General features: G+C 41.4%; 2 protein-coding genes across 2 annotated transcripts in view; one reads left to right on the forward strand and one right to left on the reverse strand.

Annotated features, from left to right (window-relative positions):
* LOC139473379 (calpain-7-like) overlaps positions 1 to 4,479 on the reverse strand; it is a 366,786-nt gene extending 362,307 nt beyond the window's left edge. Inside the window, exon 1 of the mRNA XM_071255934.1 lies at positions 4,468 to 4,479. The gene's annotated coding sequence lies outside the window, so the exon portion shown is untranslated. The remainder of the gene's footprint in view (positions 1 to 4,467) is intronic.
* LOC139473380 (prostatic acid phosphatase-like) overlaps positions 1 to 22,466 on the forward strand; it is a 45,563-nt gene that overhangs the window by 8,035 nt on the left and 15,062 nt on the right. The window contains exons 2-3 of the mRNA XM_071255936.1: positions 449 to 547; positions 636 to 722. Coding sequence (XP_071112037.1) covers positions 449 to 547; positions 636 to 722 — 186 coding nt within the window. The remainder of the gene's footprint in view (positions 1 to 448; positions 548 to 635; positions 723 to 22,466) is intronic.

Consider the following 22,466-nt stretch of genomic DNA (forward strand, 5'->3'; position numbering starts at 1 on the left):
TAGAGACTATGTTGACTGCAGTAATGGTATCACTTGACCGTGTCCTGAGTGTTGACTGCAGTAGTGGTATCACTAGACCGTGTAGTGAGTGTTGACTACAGTAATGGTATCGCTTGACCGTGTACTGAGTTTTGACTGCAGTAATGGTATCACCAGACCGTGTTGAGTTGGTAAAGTTTACCGATAGAACATGCGTTCTACTACGTCATTGTGTTTTGTAACACGTTCTACTGAAGTACACGCAAATATCAACTTACTTGTTTTCACACAAAGCCTGAAGTTATATGGCATTCTGTTCCGAGTTATTAAGTTTATCATGCAGAAACATCCACCCACAGCAGCTAACAACTGGTAAACCCCATTGTACAGACGATTGACTCTCATTAATTGGAAGAACCTCTTTCAGTTTGCCAGTGTATACTATTTCTAGACCTCTCTTTACACACAGGTATACCGACATGGTGACCGTAGTCCCTTCAGGACGTACCCCAACAACCCGAACACCATCGAGAAGTACTGGCCCCAGGGACTAGGATGGCTCACCATGGTACGTCACGGCGCTGCTCTAAAATACCTCACCCTCTTAAAATAAAGATACATTTACAAATGTTATATTGCTGAAAACTGGCTTTCAGGAAGGAATGAAACAACACTACTCGCTTGGTCGTTTCATCCGTCGGCGCTACTCCGGGTTTCTCGGTGACAAGTATCTGCACACAGAGGTGGGTGACACATGACAAGTACCTGCAGACAGAGGTGGGTGACACATGACAAGTACCTGCACACAGAGGTGGGTGACACATGACGAGTACCTGCACACAGAGGTGGGTGACACATGACAAGTACCTGCACACAGAGGTGGGTGATACATGACACGGACCTGCACACAGAGGTGGGTGACACATGACAAGTACCTGCACACAGAGGTGGGTGACACATGACAAGTACCTGCACACAGAGGTAGGTGACACATGACGAGTACCTGCACACAGAGGTGGGTGACACATGACAAGTAGCTGCACACAGAGGTGGGTGACACATGACAAGTATCTGCACACAGAGGTGGGTGACACATGACAAGTACCTGCACACAGAGGTGGGTGACACATGACAAGTACCTGCACACAGAGGTGGGTGATACATGACACAGACCTGCACACAGAGGTGGGTGACACATGACAAGTACCTGCAGACAGAGGTGGGTGACACATGACAAGTACCTGCACACAGAGGTGGGTGACACATGACAAGTACCTGCACACAGAGGTGGGTGATACATGACACAGACCTGCACACAGAGGTGGGTGACACATGACAAGTACCTGCAGACAGAGGTGGGTGACACATGACAAGTACCTGCATACAGAGGTGGGTGATACATAACGAGTACCTGCACACAGAGGTGGGTGACACATGACAGGTACCTGCAGACAGAGGTGGGTGACACATGACAAGTACCTGCACACAGAGGTGAGTGACACATGACAAGTACCTGCACACAGAGGTAGGTGACACATGACAAGTACCTGCAGACAGAGGTGGGTGACACATGACAGGTACCTGCACACAGAGGTGGGTGATACATGACGAGTACCTGCACACAGAGGTGGGTGACACATGACAAGTACCTGCACACAGAGGTGGGTGACACATGACAGGTACCTGCACACAGAGGTGGGTGATACATGACGAGTACCTGCACACAGAGGTGGGTGACACATGACAAGTACCTGCACACAGAGGTGGGTGACACATGACGAGTACCTGCACACAGAGATGGGTGACACATGACAAGTACCTGCACACAGAGGTAGGTGACACATGACAAGTATTTATAGGATAGTACTATATCTATGTAACACTTCATCGCCAACACCACCGCCCTCCTTGCAAAGAGTCTCTACCAGAATCCCAACCCCCAGGAAGAGAAGCTGACAAAGAGACTCCTTCAAGGACACCGTCACTAGTCTTCTAGCCACACGCTCGCCCGCCGACGCCGTGCCTTCCCACGCTTGACCCCCTCCCCTCCAACCCATGCCCAACCTTTTCCATATTATTGAGTACTTTTTCACCACCCACTCCCACCCTACCAAACCCCCACCCCCCGCAGCTTTATTAGATTAGCTCACTTCTTTATTTATTCATTACGCTTTTTTTTTCTCCCAATAGTATAAAGTGCCTCCCGTGTGCGAAATACGCTATTAGTCGGAAAGCGCACGTTAAATCTCCTAGAGTCACCTCACCTCTATGTAAATACCACTTAATAATGTCACTGTTCATCGTGTATAAAGCAGACACGTTGGTTAAAGTAGACCTCTTCTCCCCATACTCTCAACAGTCTCACAAGTGTTGGGTCCGACTTGGTCCGGGCTGTTAAAATCAACTTAAACCTCACAGATGTAACATGAAATGGATTCACACCTATAGATTAGTATTATATCTACCTTAATATCTCTTTATAGTGTCTCAGATCGCGGTTTTTAAAGAAAACAATGTGCTCATAATGAAGCCCTTTTCCCTCTTCATTCTAAACATAGTCTCTATCAGAAGTGTTTGGCTTGTGCTCGGTCCGACTTGTCCCGGGCTGTCAAAATCAATAATACACACAGATGTATCATCAAATGTGTTAATATCTGTAGCTTAGTATTGTATCTACCTATAAAACACTTTATACTGTCACAGTACATCGTATTTAAAGAAAACAAGGTGCTCAAAGTGAAGCCCTTTCCCCTCTACATTCTCATTGTCTGTCAGCTTTTGTTGTATTTTAAAATATAACCAAGGTAAATGTATCCACAATCATATTTAATCACAAATATCGTTCTGTTCTATATAAATGTAACAAGTGAACTAACCATTTCAGTGCATCTCAACATGGACAAAACTGTTGGAGATGTTCAATGAGTGAATGTTTATTTAATGAAGTAAAAACGTAGATTCTTTCTTTTGGTAAATACATTTAGCTGTACATCTTATAGATGTTCCAAGAGAAAATGATATTATATCTGCCTATATACCACTTTATAGTCTCAGATCGTGGTATGTAAAGAAAACTTGGTGCTCAAAGTGAAGCCCTTTTCCCTCTACATTGATGATACATCTGTGTGTTTAAAGTTCATTTTGACAGCCCGGGCCAAGTCGGACCGAACACAAGCCAAACACTTTTTATAGAGACTATGTTGAGAATGTAGAGGGAAAAGGGCTTCACTTTGAGCACCTTGTTTTCTTTAAAAAACACCATACATATCTCATCTTCAACATCTTTGTAGTATGATAGTTTGTTACAGTTGTGTACGGGGGCACGGTTGGCCAAAGTCGCCTTATAGGCTGCAATTCGCTATGCAGAGTGGTGTCCCTTGGGCACGCCAGAAACCCATGAGAGTGTGTTCGCATCCCGGTTCGCCCCGATTATGTTGTCAGCACTGTACCCGTGCTCATGGGTTTCACCAAAGTTGTGAACGTCTAATACCTGCATCACTTCGGGCTTTCCTTCTACATCAAGCTGACACGCCGTGATATAACTTGAATTATACTATTCAATGCGGCGTTAAACCCCACTCACCCACTCGCTACTCTTGTGTACGGTTCCGTTTGGTTAACTGGGTTTTTGTTGTGATTACTTCCGGCTTAAATTTGAAGACTAATTAGTATGTTTAGAAGAATGTTACCATGTTCGAGACAAACATCGTGAATATATCATGCAACCGAATTATTTTTCAGGAGAATAATTGCAAACTACAGGCCAACATGTTGATTTCCCATGTATCCAGAAGCAAAGAACTGATACGGGTGTATAATTTCTGCAGGAAGTTAAAACAACTGTCAATAAAATAAACCATGCAGAACCATATATCGCCGTATGAAACGGTATGAATCATATTTTACATACAGTGAACTACTTAAAACTGTGCTCAAATCTGCACAGCAAGCACCATACATGTGATTGTGAAGACAACTTATTACACATAGCTGATATCAAACCCGTTGTTTTACATGTGTTGTTTATTGAACATTGCCATGCTTCATAGAAGCCTGGTATTTAATCGAGTTGAACAATAATTTGCAATAGCAGTGTGAAGGGAGAAGGGCTGAGTGCGCGTTACATGCTTGACCTTAAAGGGGCACACATCTAAAGCAATTCCCCGGGACTGGTTGTTGCCTTTGTTATTGTTTTTTTTCATAGTGAGTACCCAGATGTATAGCAGAAATCCAGACTAGTTCGCGACCTCTGCTGTGCCATTCGTAAGCGCGTTAGTCACTTTTATGGGTAGTAACAAGGGCGTATGGTCACATTGATCAACAAAATGAAATACAGTTTTCGAGATAATTAGGAAATGTAGGTATCTTTGTGGGTTTACAAAAAAAAGTAAATCAACTGATCATTCACCTCTTGCTGGGCTGCCACGTGTTAATTACATAACACACATTTCACCTCACTTCAAACCTGGATTTAGATTGAATAATTACCCCAGACACAATAAATGCCAAATGGGAACCTTTGTCAGGTAATCTAAGTGGTGCTACCACTAATTGTGCCAGTAATAAATTCATTGACTGAGCATCAAGTGAATGACGACGAATACACAAGTGTAGGGTTAGACGAGAAAACGTGGATGACAACAAGGAAGTAGTAATTGTATTATCGACGCAATACGAAATCCGAAAATGCTCTAACCATCTAGGGTATTTCTAAATGACGACTTCCGATGAGCTCCGCCGTTCTTTTTTGTGTGTTTGTTTAGGCTGAAGAAGTTAATTAACATGGACCCTTTGTCGAAATCTTTATAGATCACAGTTAACCAATGAGTGTTCAAAAATGCGAAAAACATATATTGCCTCCAGCCTCCAAGTTTATTTAGCTGTCCTTGCAGACGGTAGCCCAGTCTCTGGTCACGCTCAGTTGCGTTGCGTATCATCCGGGTACGCACGGGGGAAAAACAATAACGAAGGCAACAACCAGTCCGGGGATTGGGTTAGATCAATGCCCCTTTAATTCCTCCCTAGAACCATTCTCGCTGGCTGCCTGAATAACATACGATACATTGCAAAGGTAGTGCGCAAAAGAGCTATTCAGGTAAGGGAGATAATCACTCACTCTCAGTGATTACAGCTTGAATAAGATACGATGTACAGCATTGCAAGGTCACGCCTGATAAAGCTCTATACTACGCATACAGCTAAAGGAGATAATCGCTCAATGCGTAATAGGTATATTTGTTAGTAAATTTATTGAACCTAATAAAGTCAATATATTTAATTTAATATCATAGATACAAATATGAAATTTTTGAGTCCGATAGTCACATGTTGTCGTTGTACAAAGGCATTGAAAACTGTTCATTGTCAGCAATCACGGCTCAATCACCAGCTGTCAATATACAAAACAGAATAATACATCAAGATGACAGTTTTCATGTAAAGATAAAGTATTTCTAAGCAAATTAAAGATACATATATCTAGATATTGTACATATCTTTAAGTTTCTTAGAAATACGTAATCGTTACATGGAAACTGCCATCTTGATGTATTATACTGTATTGTATATTGACAGCTTGTGTTTAATTGTTACCAGATGGCTCCAGCTGGAGTAGCAGACGACACACTTTCCAACACTGGGGAACAGGGTAAAAATATGAGTAGGCTGGTTATCATCGAGCAGACGACTCACCTGTCTAAGATGTATTAAAACAACACAATTAATTCTCAACCTTATCTAATGTTAATTCAACTATTTATCATGCGTCACCACCTCTGCTTACTTACTTACTTACTTATATTGGAGATTTTACTTGCGCTTTCCAGCTGCAGCGTATTTCGCACACGGGCCCGGCCAGACCATTTAATGTGTTTCCGAAAAAGGGGAAAAGTTAGTTTGTGCAACCCAGGAGGGGGGCTTTAGGGGTTGCTTATATAGTAATTTTGAAATTTTGAGATTTGGAAAGAATGCCAAGAGTGGGTGGGTGACGAACTAAGGGAGCTTTGTGTGTTGGGTGGTTGTTAGATAAGGTACTTTTGGTTTCAATATTTTATTTGGGGTTTAAATGCGACTAATTAATCCTGTTTTTATTAGGTATATGCCTAAGGCTTTGAATTTTTCCAATTTATTTTGTGGATTTAGGATTGATTCTAGTGTAAGTCCGGTTTTAAGATTTAGGGTGGTCTGTAGTGTTGTTCGGTGTGTTTGGTAGTGTGTGCAGTGAATGAGTACGTGTTCTGGTGTTTCTTGTTGTTTGCAATGTGGGCAGTTTCCTGTTGTGTGTAGATTAGCTATTTTACGGTGATTATTTAGTTTGGCGTGGCCTGTTTGTAGTTTAGTGATTATTCTGTCGATTTTTTTGGATGGGTGTAGTATTTTTGGTTATTTAGGTTTTTTTGTTTAGTACTTTCCTGATTTGGCTATTTGAGTTTTGGTATATATTTTGCCATTTTTTGGTGATTTTTTGTTTAGTGACACTTTTGATTTCTGATTTTGAGCTGGGTAAGTTTAAGCTTATTTCTGGGAGTTAAAAGGGATAGTTTTGCTGCTTTATCTGCCTTTTCATTTCCAAAGATTCCTACGTGGGCGGGGATCCGAATGAACTCTTTTTGTTTACCTGCCTTAGTTAAGTTGTTTGAGCTATTGAGTATTTGATTTATTAGTTTGGGGCGGTTTTTAGTGTTTTTATTTTTTAGGGCTTGTAGTCCACTGAGGGAGTCGGTTAGGATGAGGATCTTTTGGTGTTTTTTAGATTGCTGATTGTGTAGTGCTGAGGCCATGCCCATTAGTTCTGCCGTTAATAGGGATTGGTTGTTTGGGAGTCGGTAAGATTGTGTGTTTTTGGTTGGTTGTGCGATGTGGACTCCGAAACCTGTGTGTTTTAAGATCGGATCTGAGGATCCGTCTGTGTATATGTGACACCAATTTGGCCAATTTTCATGTATGTATGCTAGTGTGGTGGTTTTAGCGATGTTAGGATCGGTCTGTTTAGTGTACCGGCTAGTGTTGTGTCTATTTTTGGTATTTTAAGTTTTGGAGTGAAGATCACAAAATAAATAATGTTAAACAAAACAATAAATCATCCAGATTTATTGTTTTGTTTAAGATTATTTATTTTGTGTTCATTTAGGTAATTGGTTATTCTTTGGGAAATTGGAGTAAGTAGTGGATGTTTCCGGGCTAGGGCTTGGTTTCTAGGGCTGATATTGTTTTTTATTAAGTTTTCGATTAGAGGGTTTGATTGGGACGCGGCCCGGAAGTTTAGGGTAAGTTGTTCCCTACCTAGTTTAAGTGGCATTTCTCCTGTTAAGGCCTGGAGTGAGGTGGAGGAGGTGCCATGTTGAGTTCGTGTGATTAGTTTTAGGGCCTGATACTGGATTGAGACTAGTTTAAGGGAGAGAGTTGTTTAAGGTGTCGTAAATGGCACTGCCATAGTCTAGTTTGGATCTAATTAGTGATATATAGAGTGAGAGGAGGGTGTTTTTAGAGGCCCCCCAGTTGGTGCCGGTTAGGCATCTTAACGTGTTTAGGTCTTTGCTGCATCTGGTTACTAGGTTTTTAATGTGAGCATCCCAGGTGAGATGTTCATCGAAGATTGATCCTAGGAATTTGGTTTGTTTTTGGAATTTGTTTGCTTTGTTGTTTAGTTGGAGGTTAAGGGAGGCGGGTTGCATATTTTTGTGTTTAAATACTATTCCTGTGTTTTTTTCTGAGTTTAGGGAGAAGCCCCATTTGTCAGCCCATTTTTGTATTTTATTTAGTGATTTTGGTAGTAAGTTTTGGGCCATTTTCATGCTTTTAGTGCGGATCCAGAGGGCTCCATCATCCGCGAATTTTGATGTGTTTACCTTGGGGGATAGTCCTTCGAATAGATCGTTAATCATAATATTGAAGAGTGTTGGGCTTAGGATGCTGCCCTGGGGAGTGCCATTTTCTAGGGGACATGGTCCGATAGCGTTTCGTCTATGCCCACGGTGATTTTGCGGTTTGTTAGGAAACTTTGGATGTAGTTAATTATTTGACCTTTAAGACCTATTTTTGTGGATGAGCAGAAACAATAGATCATGTGTAAGATGGCCGTTGCATAATGGCCGCCAGGAGTGGTAAGCATTGAGCTAAAGCAGTGTTGTTTTCACGGGCTTGTTGAATAAATTCCCAGCGCTGCTGTCCATGTATCTTCTTGATCCTAGATACATCAGTCTGGCATTTACAATATATACAATATATATTTTTCAACGTACATTAATGGTTTACTAGTCATATCTTTTAGAGTATTTCTCAATTTTGTTGAGCTTACAAGCAATAATTGTAATTTGTGGTGACATATAAATATAAAACGTCTCATTTAAAACATGAAGTAAGTACAATAGTAAAGAATAATATTCAAATCGCATTAAAATACAATGATAACAAGATGCATATGTAACCCTAAAGCCTGTGTTCCACATCCATAGCCAGGAGGAAAGCTGCTGACTAGTTTGTTATTCTTTGGGATATTGGGGTAAGTAAGGGGTGTTTACGAGCTAGAGCTTGGTTTTGGGGGCTGATGTTTTGGTTTATTAAGTTTTGGATGAGAGGGTTTGATTGGGACGCGGCCCAGAAATTTAAGCTTTAGCTGTTCCCTGTGTAGACTTATGCAACAGCCTTCTTACACATGATCTATTGTTTTTGCTAATCCACTAATCTCTTGCACTGAATTGGCTATGAAATTGATATATTGCCTATCTGAGGTGCTGTTGTTAAGTATCAAGGAATGACAGCTATAATCTAAGACTGCATCATTGTCATCAAGGAAGTTTTCACCTAGTATCACTGCCTCTGGTAGTGTAGGCAGAACATGGAATCTTTGAGAAAATTCCTGATCCTCAATGACAAAATCTAACACAACTGAACCTAACACTTTATGCAATTCGCCGCCAACAGCTTTAACCTGTGGAAAGGGTGAGTTTCCAAGAGAAAGGTTTTCAAAAGCTGTGCTAAGAAGAGCAGACGAAATACAACAAATGGATGCCCCTGTATCTACTAAACAATTTGTTGTTTTTGTGCCAAATTTTGCCTGAATTACACTTTTGGCAAGGGGCGTAACTAAAGACACTGTTGGAATTTCACTTTCAAAGTTACTTTCCATACCAGACTCCATATTTGCCATTACACCTATTAGTATGTACCGTACTAAATTAAAGAAAGACAAGTATTCAACAATGTAATGCTCTACTTACAATATTTGAAGACTTTTTCTTCCTTTGTTGGTGTCTTTGGAGGAGTTGGTTGTCTTTAATCCAGTGTTGAGGTCAGAAGTAGATGCAGCTTGCTTGTTATTCCATCAGATGATCACGGTTGGATATGTGGTTCCGAAAACGACGATTCTCCGCCAAATTATCATGGACTGTTCCGGGTGAACAATACATTCCAAAAGTCGTGCTGGTTTTCTTGGGGAATTAGTCAGCAAAGAGCCGGAGTCACAGGAGACTAATCACAATTTTATTTACAAGAACAATTAAAAATTTACAATATACTTAGAAAATAACTGAGGGTGCCACAGAGAGTCGGTACAACACTCTGGGCTGTGGGAGAGAGGTCTGCTTGGTAAGAGAGTCAAACCCCTTCTCTGTCCTAACAAGTACTTACTTACTTACTTACTTACTTTGGAGATTTAAAGTGCGCTTTCCGACTGATGCGTATTTCGCACACGGGCCCGGCCAGGCCATTTAATGTGTTTCCGAAAGGGGCGAGGGTGGTCTGTGCAACCCAAGAGGGGGCTTTAGGGGTTGCTTATATAGAATTTGGGAATTTTGAGATTTGGAATAGATGCCGATGGCGTTGGGGAGGAGAACTAAGGGAGCTGGGTATGGTGGATGATTGTTTGTTTATGTGATTTTGATTTGGTAGGTTATTATGGTTTTAGATGCGTTTTATTAGTTCCGTTTTGATTAAGAATACGCCTAAGGCCTTGAAGTTTTCTAGTTTATTTTGTGGGTTTAGTATTGCTTCTAGAGTGAGAGCCTTGTTTAGATTGAGGGTGGTTTGTAATGCGGTTCGATGTGTTAGGTAGTGTGTGCAGTGGATGAGTGCGTGTTCTGGGGTTTCTGGTTGTTTGCAGTGTGGGCAGTTACCTGTAGTGTGTTTTTAAGTTTTTTTTAGGTTGTTATTTAGGTTGGTGTGTCCTGTTTGGAGTTTAGTGATTACTCTGTCGATTTTTTTTTATGGATGGAGAATTTTTGGTTTGGTTAGTGGTTTGCTGAGCACTCTTTTGATTTGGCTGTTTGAGTTTAGATATAGGATATGCCATTTTTTTGTGATTTTTTGTTTGTTTACACTTTTAATTTCTGATTTTGAGATGGGTAAGTTTAAGCTTATTTCTGGGATTTTGAGGGATAGTTTAGCTGCTTTATCGGCGTTTTCATTACCGTATATTCCTACGTGGGCGGGTATCCACAAGAAGGTTATTTGTTTGCCTGCCTTAGTTAGGTCGTTGGAGCTTTTAAGTATTTGATTTATTAATTTAGGTCGGTTTTTGGTATTTTTGTTTTGGAGGGCTTGTAGTCCACTTAGGGAGTCAGTAAGTATTAGGATTTTTTGGTGGTTTTTGGATTCTTGATTGTGGAGGGCTGAGGCCATGCCCATTAGTTCTGCCGTGAATATTGATTGGTTATTTGGGAGTCGGAAGGATTGTGTGGTTTTAGTTGGTTGTGTGGTATGGACTCCGAAACCCGTGTGTTTGGAGGTCGGATCTGAGGATCCGTCCGTGTAAATGTGACACCAATTTGGCCAATTTTTGTGTATGTATGCTAGTGTGGTAGTTTTAGCTATGTTTGGGTCGGTTTGTTTATTTATTTGGCTAGCTAGTGTTGTGTCTATTTTGGGTATTTTAAGTTTAGGGGTGAAGATATTTGATTGTTTGCAGTTTTGTTTAAGATTTTTAATTTGGTGTTCATTTAGGTAGTTTGTTATTCTTTGGGATATTGGGGTAAGTAAGGGGTGTTTACGAGCTAGAGCTTGGTTTTTGGGGCTGATGTTTTGGTTTATTAAGTTTTGGATGAGAGGGTTTGATTGGGACACGGCCCAGAAATTGTAAGCTTAGCTGTTCCCTGCGTAGACTTAGTGGCATTTCTCCTGTTAAGGCCTGAAGTGAGGTGTAGGAGGTGCCATGTTGGGTGCGTGTAATGAGTTTGAGAGCCTGATATTGTATTGAGTCAAGTTTTTTAGAGAGTTGTTTAGGGTGTTGTATATGGCGCAGCCGTAGTCTAGTTTTGATCTAATTAGGGATATGTAGAGAGAGAGGAGAGTATCTTTGGAGGCTCCCCAGTTAGAGCCAGTTAGGCATCTTAGAGTGTTTAGGTCTTTACTGCATTTAGTTGTTAGGTTTTAGATGTGAGCATCCCAGGTGAGATGTTCATCGAAAATAAGTCCTAAGAATTTGGTTTGTTTTTGAAATTTGATTGTTTGATTGTTTAGCTGGAGGATTGGGGAGGCGGGTTTCATGTTTTTATGTTTAAATACTATTCCTGTTGTTTTTTCTGAGTTAAGGGAGAAGCCCCATTTGTCAGCCCATTGTTGTATTTTATTAAGAGATTTTTGGAGTAGATTTTTGGCCATTTTCATGCTTTTAGTGCGGATCCAGATGGCTCCATCATCCGCGAATTTTGATGTGTTTACTTTAGGGGATAGACCCTCGAATAGATCGTTTATCATTATATTGAAGAGGGTGGGGCTGAGGATACTGCCCTGTGGAGTGCCATTTTCTAGGGGACATTGGTCCGATAGAGTTTGGTCTATACCATCGGTTATTTTACGATTGTTTAGGAAGTCCTGGATGTAGTTTATTATCTGACCTTTGAGTCCTATTTTTTAAAGTTTTTGTATTAGCCCATCGTGCCATACCATGTCGAAAGCTTTAGAGAAGTCTAAGAAGATGCCTGTGGTATATTGTTTATTTAGTTGTCCTGTCTTAATATCTTGTTCTAGTCGGGCGAGGTTATCTAGGGTTGAGCGGCCAGGAGTGAAACCGCTTTGATCTGGGTTTATGATGTTATTTTGGGTTAAGTAATGTTGTAATCTATTTTTAGCCATTGATTCCATTACTTTACATAAGTTTGAAGTTAGGGATATTGGTCTATATGAGTTAGCTTGATTAGCTGGTTTATTAGGTTTAGGGATTACTAACAAGAGGTTACTGACTGTATTCAACAGAAATTAGAACAATAAAATGGAAAGTGATTGATTGATACACGATGGGTTGTGCCCTATGCTAAATGAATGGCTAGACAGAGGGGAATACTGTTAATCCTGTTGGACTGGCACTAATCTTGTTGACATATTTACTGGATGCTTTGAAAGAGATTATGGTGACACTATAGATGAGCTTGTGTTGGGGCTAATCCTTAATGCCCTATAGACGAGCTTGAATGAGGGCTAATCCTTAATGAGTCAAATTTTAAGTTATTGCTGAATGTTATTCTAATATAGGTGATGACAGATTTACTTAAATAAAATAGTTCAAGGTAATCTATAAGACTATGTAGACATATCTTTTATCTGGGAGATGGGATCTTGACACCTTAGGCTAGCATTTATCTAAAAGCTTCAAATCTATTAAACTATGTAGACGTAACCCTTGTCTTATTGAATAGTATGTCTAGAAGATGCGCTCCCATTACCTTAGGCTAGCATCTATCTAAAAAGCTATAACTGAAACTACTGATATTTTATATATGCATTTTACCTGATGATTAGTATTACTTGCTAAACTATAATTATATGTATAAATATTACACCATTATAACTCATAAAAGCACTTGATGAAGATCTAATTATTATAGGATAACTTAGTATAAATGTTATGCAATGATAACTTCCCCTCCGTCTGAAAAAGTTTGGACCCCAAACGTGTAAAAATTAAAATAATTATGGCTTAGATGGACAATGTATTAAGTTAAACTGGTAGTATGGTAAATAACAATTATTATAGAGTCTCTTTGATATAAGGAAACATAATGAAAAGGTTCTTTCTGCTGTCATCGGGGAGTCTGGATGTGGAGCTGGCTTGTCTTGGCACTCTGTACTGGTTGTTTTATGGGTATTGTAGGAGGCCTTGAGTTCCACATCCTGGTTTGAGTTTTTAGGATAGTTGGCTGTGTCCATTATCCGTTATAGAGGTTTTACATGGAAAACAAAGAAAAAGAGAGTTAGCATGTTCAAATAATATGTCATATATAAATAGTATCCATACTTCCTCAGTTTGTCTGTAATAACTAGAAAATAAAACAAATATGATAATTATGATGTAAAAAAAAATATCAGTACATTATTAAGCACACATGCATTACCAAATGGTGTCATGACCAGGAAGAATGTATTGGTGGCAAATTACAAAAGTGTATCATTAGAAAAATATCCTATTTTTGGATACTATCATTAGATGCATTATACATATATGGGCATGTGCATATAACAAGTGCAGTGACTAATTACACTAATAAGGTATACAATTAGTAAAGTGTTAGAACTTATGTATATCCTTTTTAGAATTACTTGTTAGTTTTCGTAACTTTTTGGTTTGCCTTTTCTTTGTTTTGGTTCACCTCGGTTGTTAGGTTTGCTTTATTTCAATTTGGTTTGTTTCGCTTCGATTTTCGTTCGTTTCAATTCGGTTCAATGCGATAAGGTTTGGTTTCATTCGGTTCGCTATATTGTTTGATTTGCTTTGGTACGGTTTTGGTTCAATTCGCAGTATGGTTTGCGATATGGTTCGGTTCAATTCGGTTCATTTCGATTCGCGATACGGTTAGATTCGCTTTGGTACAGTTTTAGTTCAATTCGCAGTATGGTTTGCTTTGGTTGGGTTCAGAACTTCGGCGTAGTTTGTAGGTATAATTTGGACCTGTATGGATGATATAATAGCTACCATACCACTTTTTGGTTAATTTGTTGGAAAGGCCTTTTTCAACTTTTTGACAGTAAAGCCAAACTCTTTGACCTGGGGTGAATTCAGGTTCTTTAGCCTTTCGATTATATTGTTCTGAATACACCTCCTTAACCCGAGCATTGTTTTCAGCTGCAATTGTTCTGGTGAATTCAAGCTCCTCTAGCAAATTTGAAAGATAACTTTTGTTGTTGTGGCCTAAATTTTCTTTTGGAATTAATGCTACATCTTGTGGAACTCTCATTTCTCGGCCAAAAAGCATAACGTATGGGGATTTTTGTGTTGACGATTTTTGGGGCCATCTGATAGGCCATCATGATGCCAGGAATAAAACGGGGCCAATCATTTTGAGACTTGTTACAATAGGCTCTTAGTGACTGATTGATATAGGAATTGAGCCTTTCTACACAGCTGTTTGTTTGAGGATGGTATGGGCTGGTATGGGTAAATTTAATTGCCAAAAGTTCACAAATTGCTTTGATGAGTTTGGACATGAAGTTCTGACCTCTGTCTGAAATTAAGGTCCTTGGAGCGCCATACCGACAAAATATTTCTCTGACGAGAACATCTGCTACTTCTTTGGCTTCTTGGGTCCGAAGTGGAAAGGCTTCACACCATCTGGATGATGCATCTGTGATGACCAAAATGTACTTGTACTTGTCTGGTGTTGTTGGCAGGGGACCGAGAATGTCAACGTGCCATCGGGTGAAGACCTCTTCTACAGGTAGTGGACGAAGTGGTGCCTTCTTGCCATGGTAGTGCCTCTTGGTCTGTTGACATACCTCACATGTCTGGACATAAGTAGCAATATCGCTGTACATTTTGGGCCAGTAGTACTTAGGTCTCATGGTGTTCTGCATCCTTTCTTTCCCAGGGTGGCAACCGCCAAACTCTGAGTCATGGTAGGATTGGAGGACTTGATTCCTGAGGGTTCTTGGGACTGCCAGCTGTTTAATGAACTTGTCTGCATGGCCTTTCTGTCTTTGAATCTGTATAGGATGCCTTCATCAATTTCAAAAGTATTGGCTTCGATAAGAATCTTTTGACGATCCTTTTCATTTTGTGGTAGGACATCCTCCTCTTTGTAGTCAAAGATTTGGATGAAATCTGGACAAATCCTTTGTAGGTGACGTAAATTTGGATGTTCTTTTATACTTACTTCGACCAGTGTGTCTTGAGTAACATCAGCATTTGTAGCATGTAATGCTGCGACAACATTAACTGGTACTGACTGATAATCCTCTTCATATTCAAAGGTGACTGACCAATGTGTTGTCTGTGTGTCTGATTCTAAGTGATTGACAATAGGTGTGCAAATATCCTCAGTCTGACTTGTCTGTGTGACCTGTGAGGGTGAATGAGTGTTTGGCAATATTGTGGTACTGTTAGTTGATTTGCTTTGCTGAGTTGAAGTTACTGAAAAGACTGTTTTCTCAGCATCTTCTTCTGTCTGATCATTACAGTTAATATTTTCCTCATATTCCCTACATGACAGAGCATCGGCATTCCCATTGGCCTTGCCGCTGCGGTGAACAATGTCAAAAGTGTAGGTACCTGTGGCATCCTTGATGGATTTCAGCCATTTCAATGCTATATGATCAGTGTAGACTGTGAATTTGGAATTTGCAAGGTATGGACGAAAGGATCTAATGGCTTCAACTAGAGCTAAGCCTTCCTTTTCTGTAATGCTCCAGTTCTTTTCGCTGCCATGAAGAGCTCTACCACCAAAAGCTATTGGATATTCATTATATTTCTTATCTCTTTGACTCAAAACAAAACCTATGCTCATATCACTGGCATCAGTTGCGAGAAGAAATTCTTTGTCAAAACTTGGATAAGCCAGAACAGGTGTATTACTCATAGCATGTTTGAGTGTGTTGAATGCCTGATTACTCAAGTGACCATTGGAACTTTCCTACTTCTGACTCTGAATGCTTCTTTAGCAAAGCAATCAGTGGAAGCGCTATGTGAGCATAATTTTTCACATACTTCCTGTAGAAGTTTGTGAGACCTAAGAAGGAGCGAATCTGCTTTTGTGATTTGGGCACTGGAAAGGTTCTAATTGCTTCAATCTTTTTGTCATCAACTTGAACACCTCCACATGATAAAACATGACCCCGAAAAGAAACTTTGTCCGTTGCAAAATTGCATTTGGATGGCTTTAGTGTTAATTTTGCCTGTTTCAGATACCGGTAGTAAAATAATTGGTCAAAATGTTGGAGATGCTCTTCAAAGTTTTTGCTGTAAATTATCAAATCATCAATGTAGATCACCGCAACCTTAAAAAGCAATTTTCTAAGCACTTTGCTCATGAGCTGTTGAAAACAAAGTGGAGAATTTGTCAAACTTTGGGGCAAACATTTGAATTGATAAAGGCCTTGATGGGTGACGAAAGCAGTTTTATGCTTTGAATCTTCATGTAATGGCACTTGGAAGAAGCCATTAGCAAGGTCTAAAGATGAGAAGATCTTAGCTTGGGCATTGGCGATGTGATCAACAACATCATCAAAAACAGGAAGAGGCCAAGACATTGGTGACAGAATTCAACTTTCTGTAGTCACAAACAAATCTATATGAGCCATCACGTTTCTTGACTAGGATAATGGGAGCTGAATACATAGAAGTAGACTCCTCGATCAAATCATACTTCAGAAAATCATCTATAAGTTCTTCGGTGACTTTTTGGAGATGAGGAGATTGGCGATATGGTCTACTCTTAACGGGTGGGTGGTTGCCAGTGTCAATGATATGTTGGTGCATGTCAGTCTTTCCTAAATCTGCAAGACTCGTTGAAAAAATGTTTCTATTTTGTCCCAAAAATCTAAGTAGTCTGGAGTCAGTTGTGTATTTGTCAAATCAAAACCTAATTCTTGTGCAATTTTAACATAGTCCCTGGTGTCATGGTCTTTCTTCTCATTGTCAGTGTTAACAGTATTTATTGATGGTTGGTCAGAGTCAATTTCAAAAACATAGTTTTTGTCAATGTAACTAAATTTGCCTACAACTGTACCCTTGTCAAGAACCTTTTCTTCTTGGGAGGGATTCATAAGCCTAAACGTAGCAGTTTTGCTTTTTGATTTCGAAAGAGTTCTACCGCCTGCTACTTCAGAATGAGCAGTGAGGGAAGCAATGGGTTCAATGACGATGAGGGAATCCTCTTTGACCTCTGATAGTCTAACCTTGAAATGAATTTCACTCTGAGGGGGGGATGTAAATCTGATCTATTGTTTTTGCTAATCCACGAATCTCTTGCACTGAATTGGCTATGAAATTGATATATTGCCTATCTGAGGTGCTGTTGTTAAGTATCAAGGAATGACAGCTATAATCTAAGACTGCATCATTGTCATCAAGGAAGTTTTCACCTAGTATCACTGCCTCTGGTAGTGTAGGCAGAACATGGAATCTTTGAGAAAATTCCTGATCCTCAATGACAAAATCTAACACAACTGAACCTAACACTTTATGCAATTCGCCGCCAACAGCTTTAACCTGTGGAAAGGGTGAGTTTCCAAGAGAAAGGTTTTCAAAAGCTGTGCTAAGAAGAGCAGACGAAATACAACAAATGGATGCCCCTGTATCTACTAAACAATTTGTTGTTTTTGTGCCAAATTTTGCCTGAATTACACTTTTGGCAAGGGGCGTAACTAAAGACACTGTTGGAATTTCACTTTCAAAGTTACTTTCCATACCAGACTCCATATTTGCCATTACACCTATTAGTATGTACCGTACTAAATTAAAGAAAGACAAGTATTCAACAATGTAATGCTCTACTTACAATATTTGAAGACTTTTTCTTCCTTTGTTGGTGTCTTTGGAGGAGTTGGTTGTCTTTAATCCAGTGTTGAGGTCAGAAGTAGATGCAGCTTGCTTGTTATTCCATCAGATGATCACGGTTGGATATGTGGTTCCGAAAACGACGATTCTCCGCCAAATTATCATGGACTGTTCCGGGTGAACAATACATTCCAAAAGTCGTGCTGGTTTTCTTGGGGAATTAGTCAGCAAAGAGCCGGAGTCACAGGAGACTAATCACAATTTTATTTACAAGAACAATTAACAATTTACAATATACTTAGAAAATAACTGAGGGTGCCACAGAGAGTCGGTACAACACTCTGGGCTGTGGGAGAGAGGTCTGCTTGGTAGAGTCAAACCCCTTCTCTGTCCTAACAAGAGGTTACTGTATGTATTTAACAAAAATTAGAACAATAAAATGGAAAGTGATTGGTTGATACACGATGGGTTGTGCCCTATGCTAAATGAATGGCTAGACAGAGGGGAATACTTTATCCTGTTAATCCTGTTGGACTGGCACTAATCTTGTTGACATATTTACTGGATGCTTTGAAAGAGATTATGGTGACACTATAGATGAGCTTGTGTTGGGGCTAATCCTTAATGCCTTATAGACGAGCTTGTATGAGGGCTAATCCTTAATGAGTCAAATTTTAAGTTATTGCTGAATGTTATTCTAATATAGGTGATGACAGATTTACTTAAATAAAATAGTTCAAGGTAATCTATAAGACTATGTAGACATATCTTTTATCTGGGAGATGGGATCTTGACACCTTAGGCTAGCATTTATCTAAAAGCTTCAAATCTATTAAACTATGTAGACGTAACTCTTGTCTTATTGAATAGTATGTCTAGAAGATGCGCTCCCATTACCTTAGGCTAGCATCTATCTAAAAAGCTATAACTGAAACTACTGATATTTTATATATGCATTTTACCTGATGATAAGTATTACTTGCTAAATATAATTATATGAAATGATGTATAAATATTACACCATTATAACTCATAAAAGCACTTGATGTAGATCTAATTATTATAGGATAACTTAGTATAAATGTTATACCATGATACTACTCTCATTAATTAAATGCTGCCCTTTCCCAGCGTCACGGCTATGGAGCTGAGACAAAGAGTCCCAGCCATCATAAAGTAATTAGGGTCCAATGAAAACAATGCTCCACCAAACCTCATAAACATGATCACTGAGAGTCGTACTACAGACGTTTAATGTCAAATCACAAAAAAGCATTTGAATAGCAATAACATTAACCGGATCATGTAATCTCTCAACACCATCGCAAAACATTTTTGTAGAAGCCACAACAGTACTCATATTTTCCAACAAAATCACATCTAGAAATGAGACATCAGCAAGTACATATGATAAAATGTGTATTAACATTTTTCGTTAGGAAATCAAAAGGTTATCTCCCTGTTATCCAGGTTCAGCTAAACATGGGTCCTCCTTTGGTCAAAAGATTGTTCCCCCTCTAATGAGTGTGACACACGTTGCACACAAGTGACGAACGGGATGCACACCCGTGTTCAACGCGTTGCAAACGGGTAACACACGTGTGGCAAACGGGTTCCACACGAGTGACCAACGAGGTGCACACGGGTTGCTTAACGCGTTGCCAATGCATGTAAGGGGAATGAACTTCTAGGCAGAAGTGTACCTGCACAAAGAGGTGGGTGACACATGACAAGTACCGCAGACAGAGGTGGGTGACACATGACAAAGAGCTGCACTGAACATAGAGCTCGGTGACACATGACAAGTACCTGCACACTGAGGTGGGTGACACATGACAAGTACCGCAGACAGAGGTGGGTGACACATGACAAGTACCTGCACACAGAGATGGGTGAAACATGACAAGTACCTGCACACAGAGGTGGGTGACAAATGACAAGTACCAGCACACAGAGGTGTGTGACACAGGACAAGTACCTGCACACAGAGGTGGGTGACACATGACAAGTACCTGCACACAGAGGCTGGTGACACATGACAAGTACCTGCACACAGAGGTGTGTGACACATGACAAGTACCTGCACAAAAAGGCTGGTGACACATGACAAGTACCTGCACACGGAGGTGGGTGACACATGACAAGTTCCTGCACACAGAGGTGGGTGACACATGACAAGTACCTGCACACAGAGGTGGGTGACACATGACAAGTACCTGCACACAGAGGTGAGTGACACATGACAAGTACCTGCACACAGAGGTGGGTGACACATGACAAGTAGCTGCACACAGAGGTGGGTGACACATGACAAGTACCTGCACACAGAGGCTGGTGACACATGACAAATAGCTGCACACAGAGGTGGGTGACACATGACGAGTACCTGCACACAGAGGTGGGTGACACATGACAAGTACCTGCACACAGAGGTGGGTGACACATGACAAGTACCTGCACACAGAGGTGGGTGACACATGACACGGTCCTGCACACAGAGGAGGGTGAGACATGACAAGTACTTGCACACAGAGGTGGGTGACACATGACGAGTAGCTGCACACAGAGGTGAGTGACACATGACGAGTACCTGCACACAGAGGTGGGTGACACATGACGAGTACCTGCACACAGAGGTGGGTGACACATGACGAGTACCTGCACACAGAGGTGGGTGACATATGACGAGTAGCTGCATACAGAGGCTGGTGACACATGACACGGACCTGCACAAAGAGGTGGGTGACACATGACAAGTACTTGAACACAGAGGTGGGTGACACATGACGAGTAGCTGCAGACAGAGGTGGGTGACACATGACAAGTAGCTGCACACAGAGGTAGGTGACACATGACAAGTACCTGCACACACAGGTGAGTGATACATGACGATTACCTGCACACGGAGGTGGGTGACACATGACAAGTACCTGCACACAGAGGTAGGTGACACATGACAAGTACCTGCAGACAGAGGTGGGTGACACATGACAAGTAGCTGCAGACAGAGGTGAGTGACACATGACAAGTACCTGCACACAGAGGTAGGTGACACATGACAATTACCTGCACACAGAGGTGGGTGACACATGACACGGACCTGCACACAGAGGTGGGTGACACATGACAATTACCTGCACACAGAGGTAGGTGACACATGACAAGTTCCTGCACACAGAGGTAGGTGACACATGACAAGTACCTGTACACAGAGGTGGGTGACACATAACAAGTAGCTGCACACAGAGGTGGGTGACACATGACAAGTTCCTGCACACAGAGGTAGGTGACACATGACAAGTATCTGTACACAGAGGTGGGTGACACATAACAAGTAGCTGCACACAGAGGTAGGTGACACATGACAAGTACCTGCACACAGAGGTGGGTGACACATGACGAGTACCTGCACACAGAGGTGGGTGACACATGACAAGTACCTGCACACAGAGGTGGGTGACACATGACAAGTACCTGCACACAGAGGTAGGTGACACATGACAAGTACCTGCAGACAGAGGTGGGTGACACATGACAAGTAGCTGCAGACAGAGGTAGGTGACACATGACAAGTACCTGCACACAGAGGTGGGTGACACATGACAAGTACCTGCACACAGAGGTGGGTGACACATGACAAGTACCCGCACACAGAGGTGGGTGACACATGACAAGTACCTGCACACAGAGGTGGGTGACACATGACAAGTACCTGCACAAAGAGGTAGGTGACACATGACAAGTACCTGCACACAGAGGTAGGTGACACATGACAAGTACCTGCACACAGAGGTAGGTGACACATGACAAGTACCTGCACACAGAGATGGGTGACACATGACAAGTACCTGCAGACAGAGGTGGGTGACACATGACAAGTAGCTGCAGACAGAGGTAGGTGACACATGACAAGTACCTGCAGACAGAGGTGGGTGACACATGACAAGTACCTGCACACAGAGGTGGGTGACACATGACAAGTACCTGCAGACAGAGGTGGGTGACACATGACAAGTACCTGCACACAGAGGTGGGTGACACATGACAAGTAACTGCACACAGAGGTAGGTGACACATGACAAATACCTGCAGACAGAGGTAGGTGACACATGACAAGTTCCTGCACACAGAGGTAGGTGACACATGACAAGTACCTGTACACAGAGGTGGGTGACACATAACAAGTAGCTGCACACAGAGGTGGGTGACACATGACAAGTTCCTGCACACAGAGGTAGGTGACACATGACAAGTATCTGTACACAGAGGTGGGTGACACATAACAAGTAGCTGCACACAGAGGTAGGTGACACATGACAAGTACCTGCACACAGAGGTGGGTGACACATGACGAGTACCTGCACACAGAGGTGGGTGACACATGACAAGTACCTGCACACAGAGGTGGGTGACACATGACAAGTACCTGCACACAGAGGTAGGTGACACATGACAAGTACCTGCAGACAGAGGTGGGTGACACATGACAAGTAGCTGCAGACAGAGGTAGGTGACACATGACAAGTACCTGCACACAGAGGTGGGTGACACATGACAAGTACCTGCACACAGAGGTGGGTGACACATGACAAGTACCCGCACACAGAGGTGGGTGACACATGACAAGTACCTGCACACAGAGGTGGGTGACACATGACAAGTACCTGCACAAAGAGGTAGGTGACACATGACAAGTACCTGCACACAGAGGTAGGTGACACATGACAAGTACCTGCACACAGAGGTAGGTGACACATGACAAGTACCTGCACACAGAGATGGGTGA

Source organism: Haliotis cracherodii, unplaced genomic scaffold (genome assembly GCF_022045235.1).
Source record: "Haliotis cracherodii isolate W230 unplaced genomic scaffold, xgHalCrac1.p SCAF_28, whole genome shotgun sequence".
NCBI classification, from domain to species: domain Eukaryota; kingdom Metazoa; phylum Mollusca; class Gastropoda; order Lepetellida; family Haliotidae; genus Haliotis; species Haliotis cracherodii.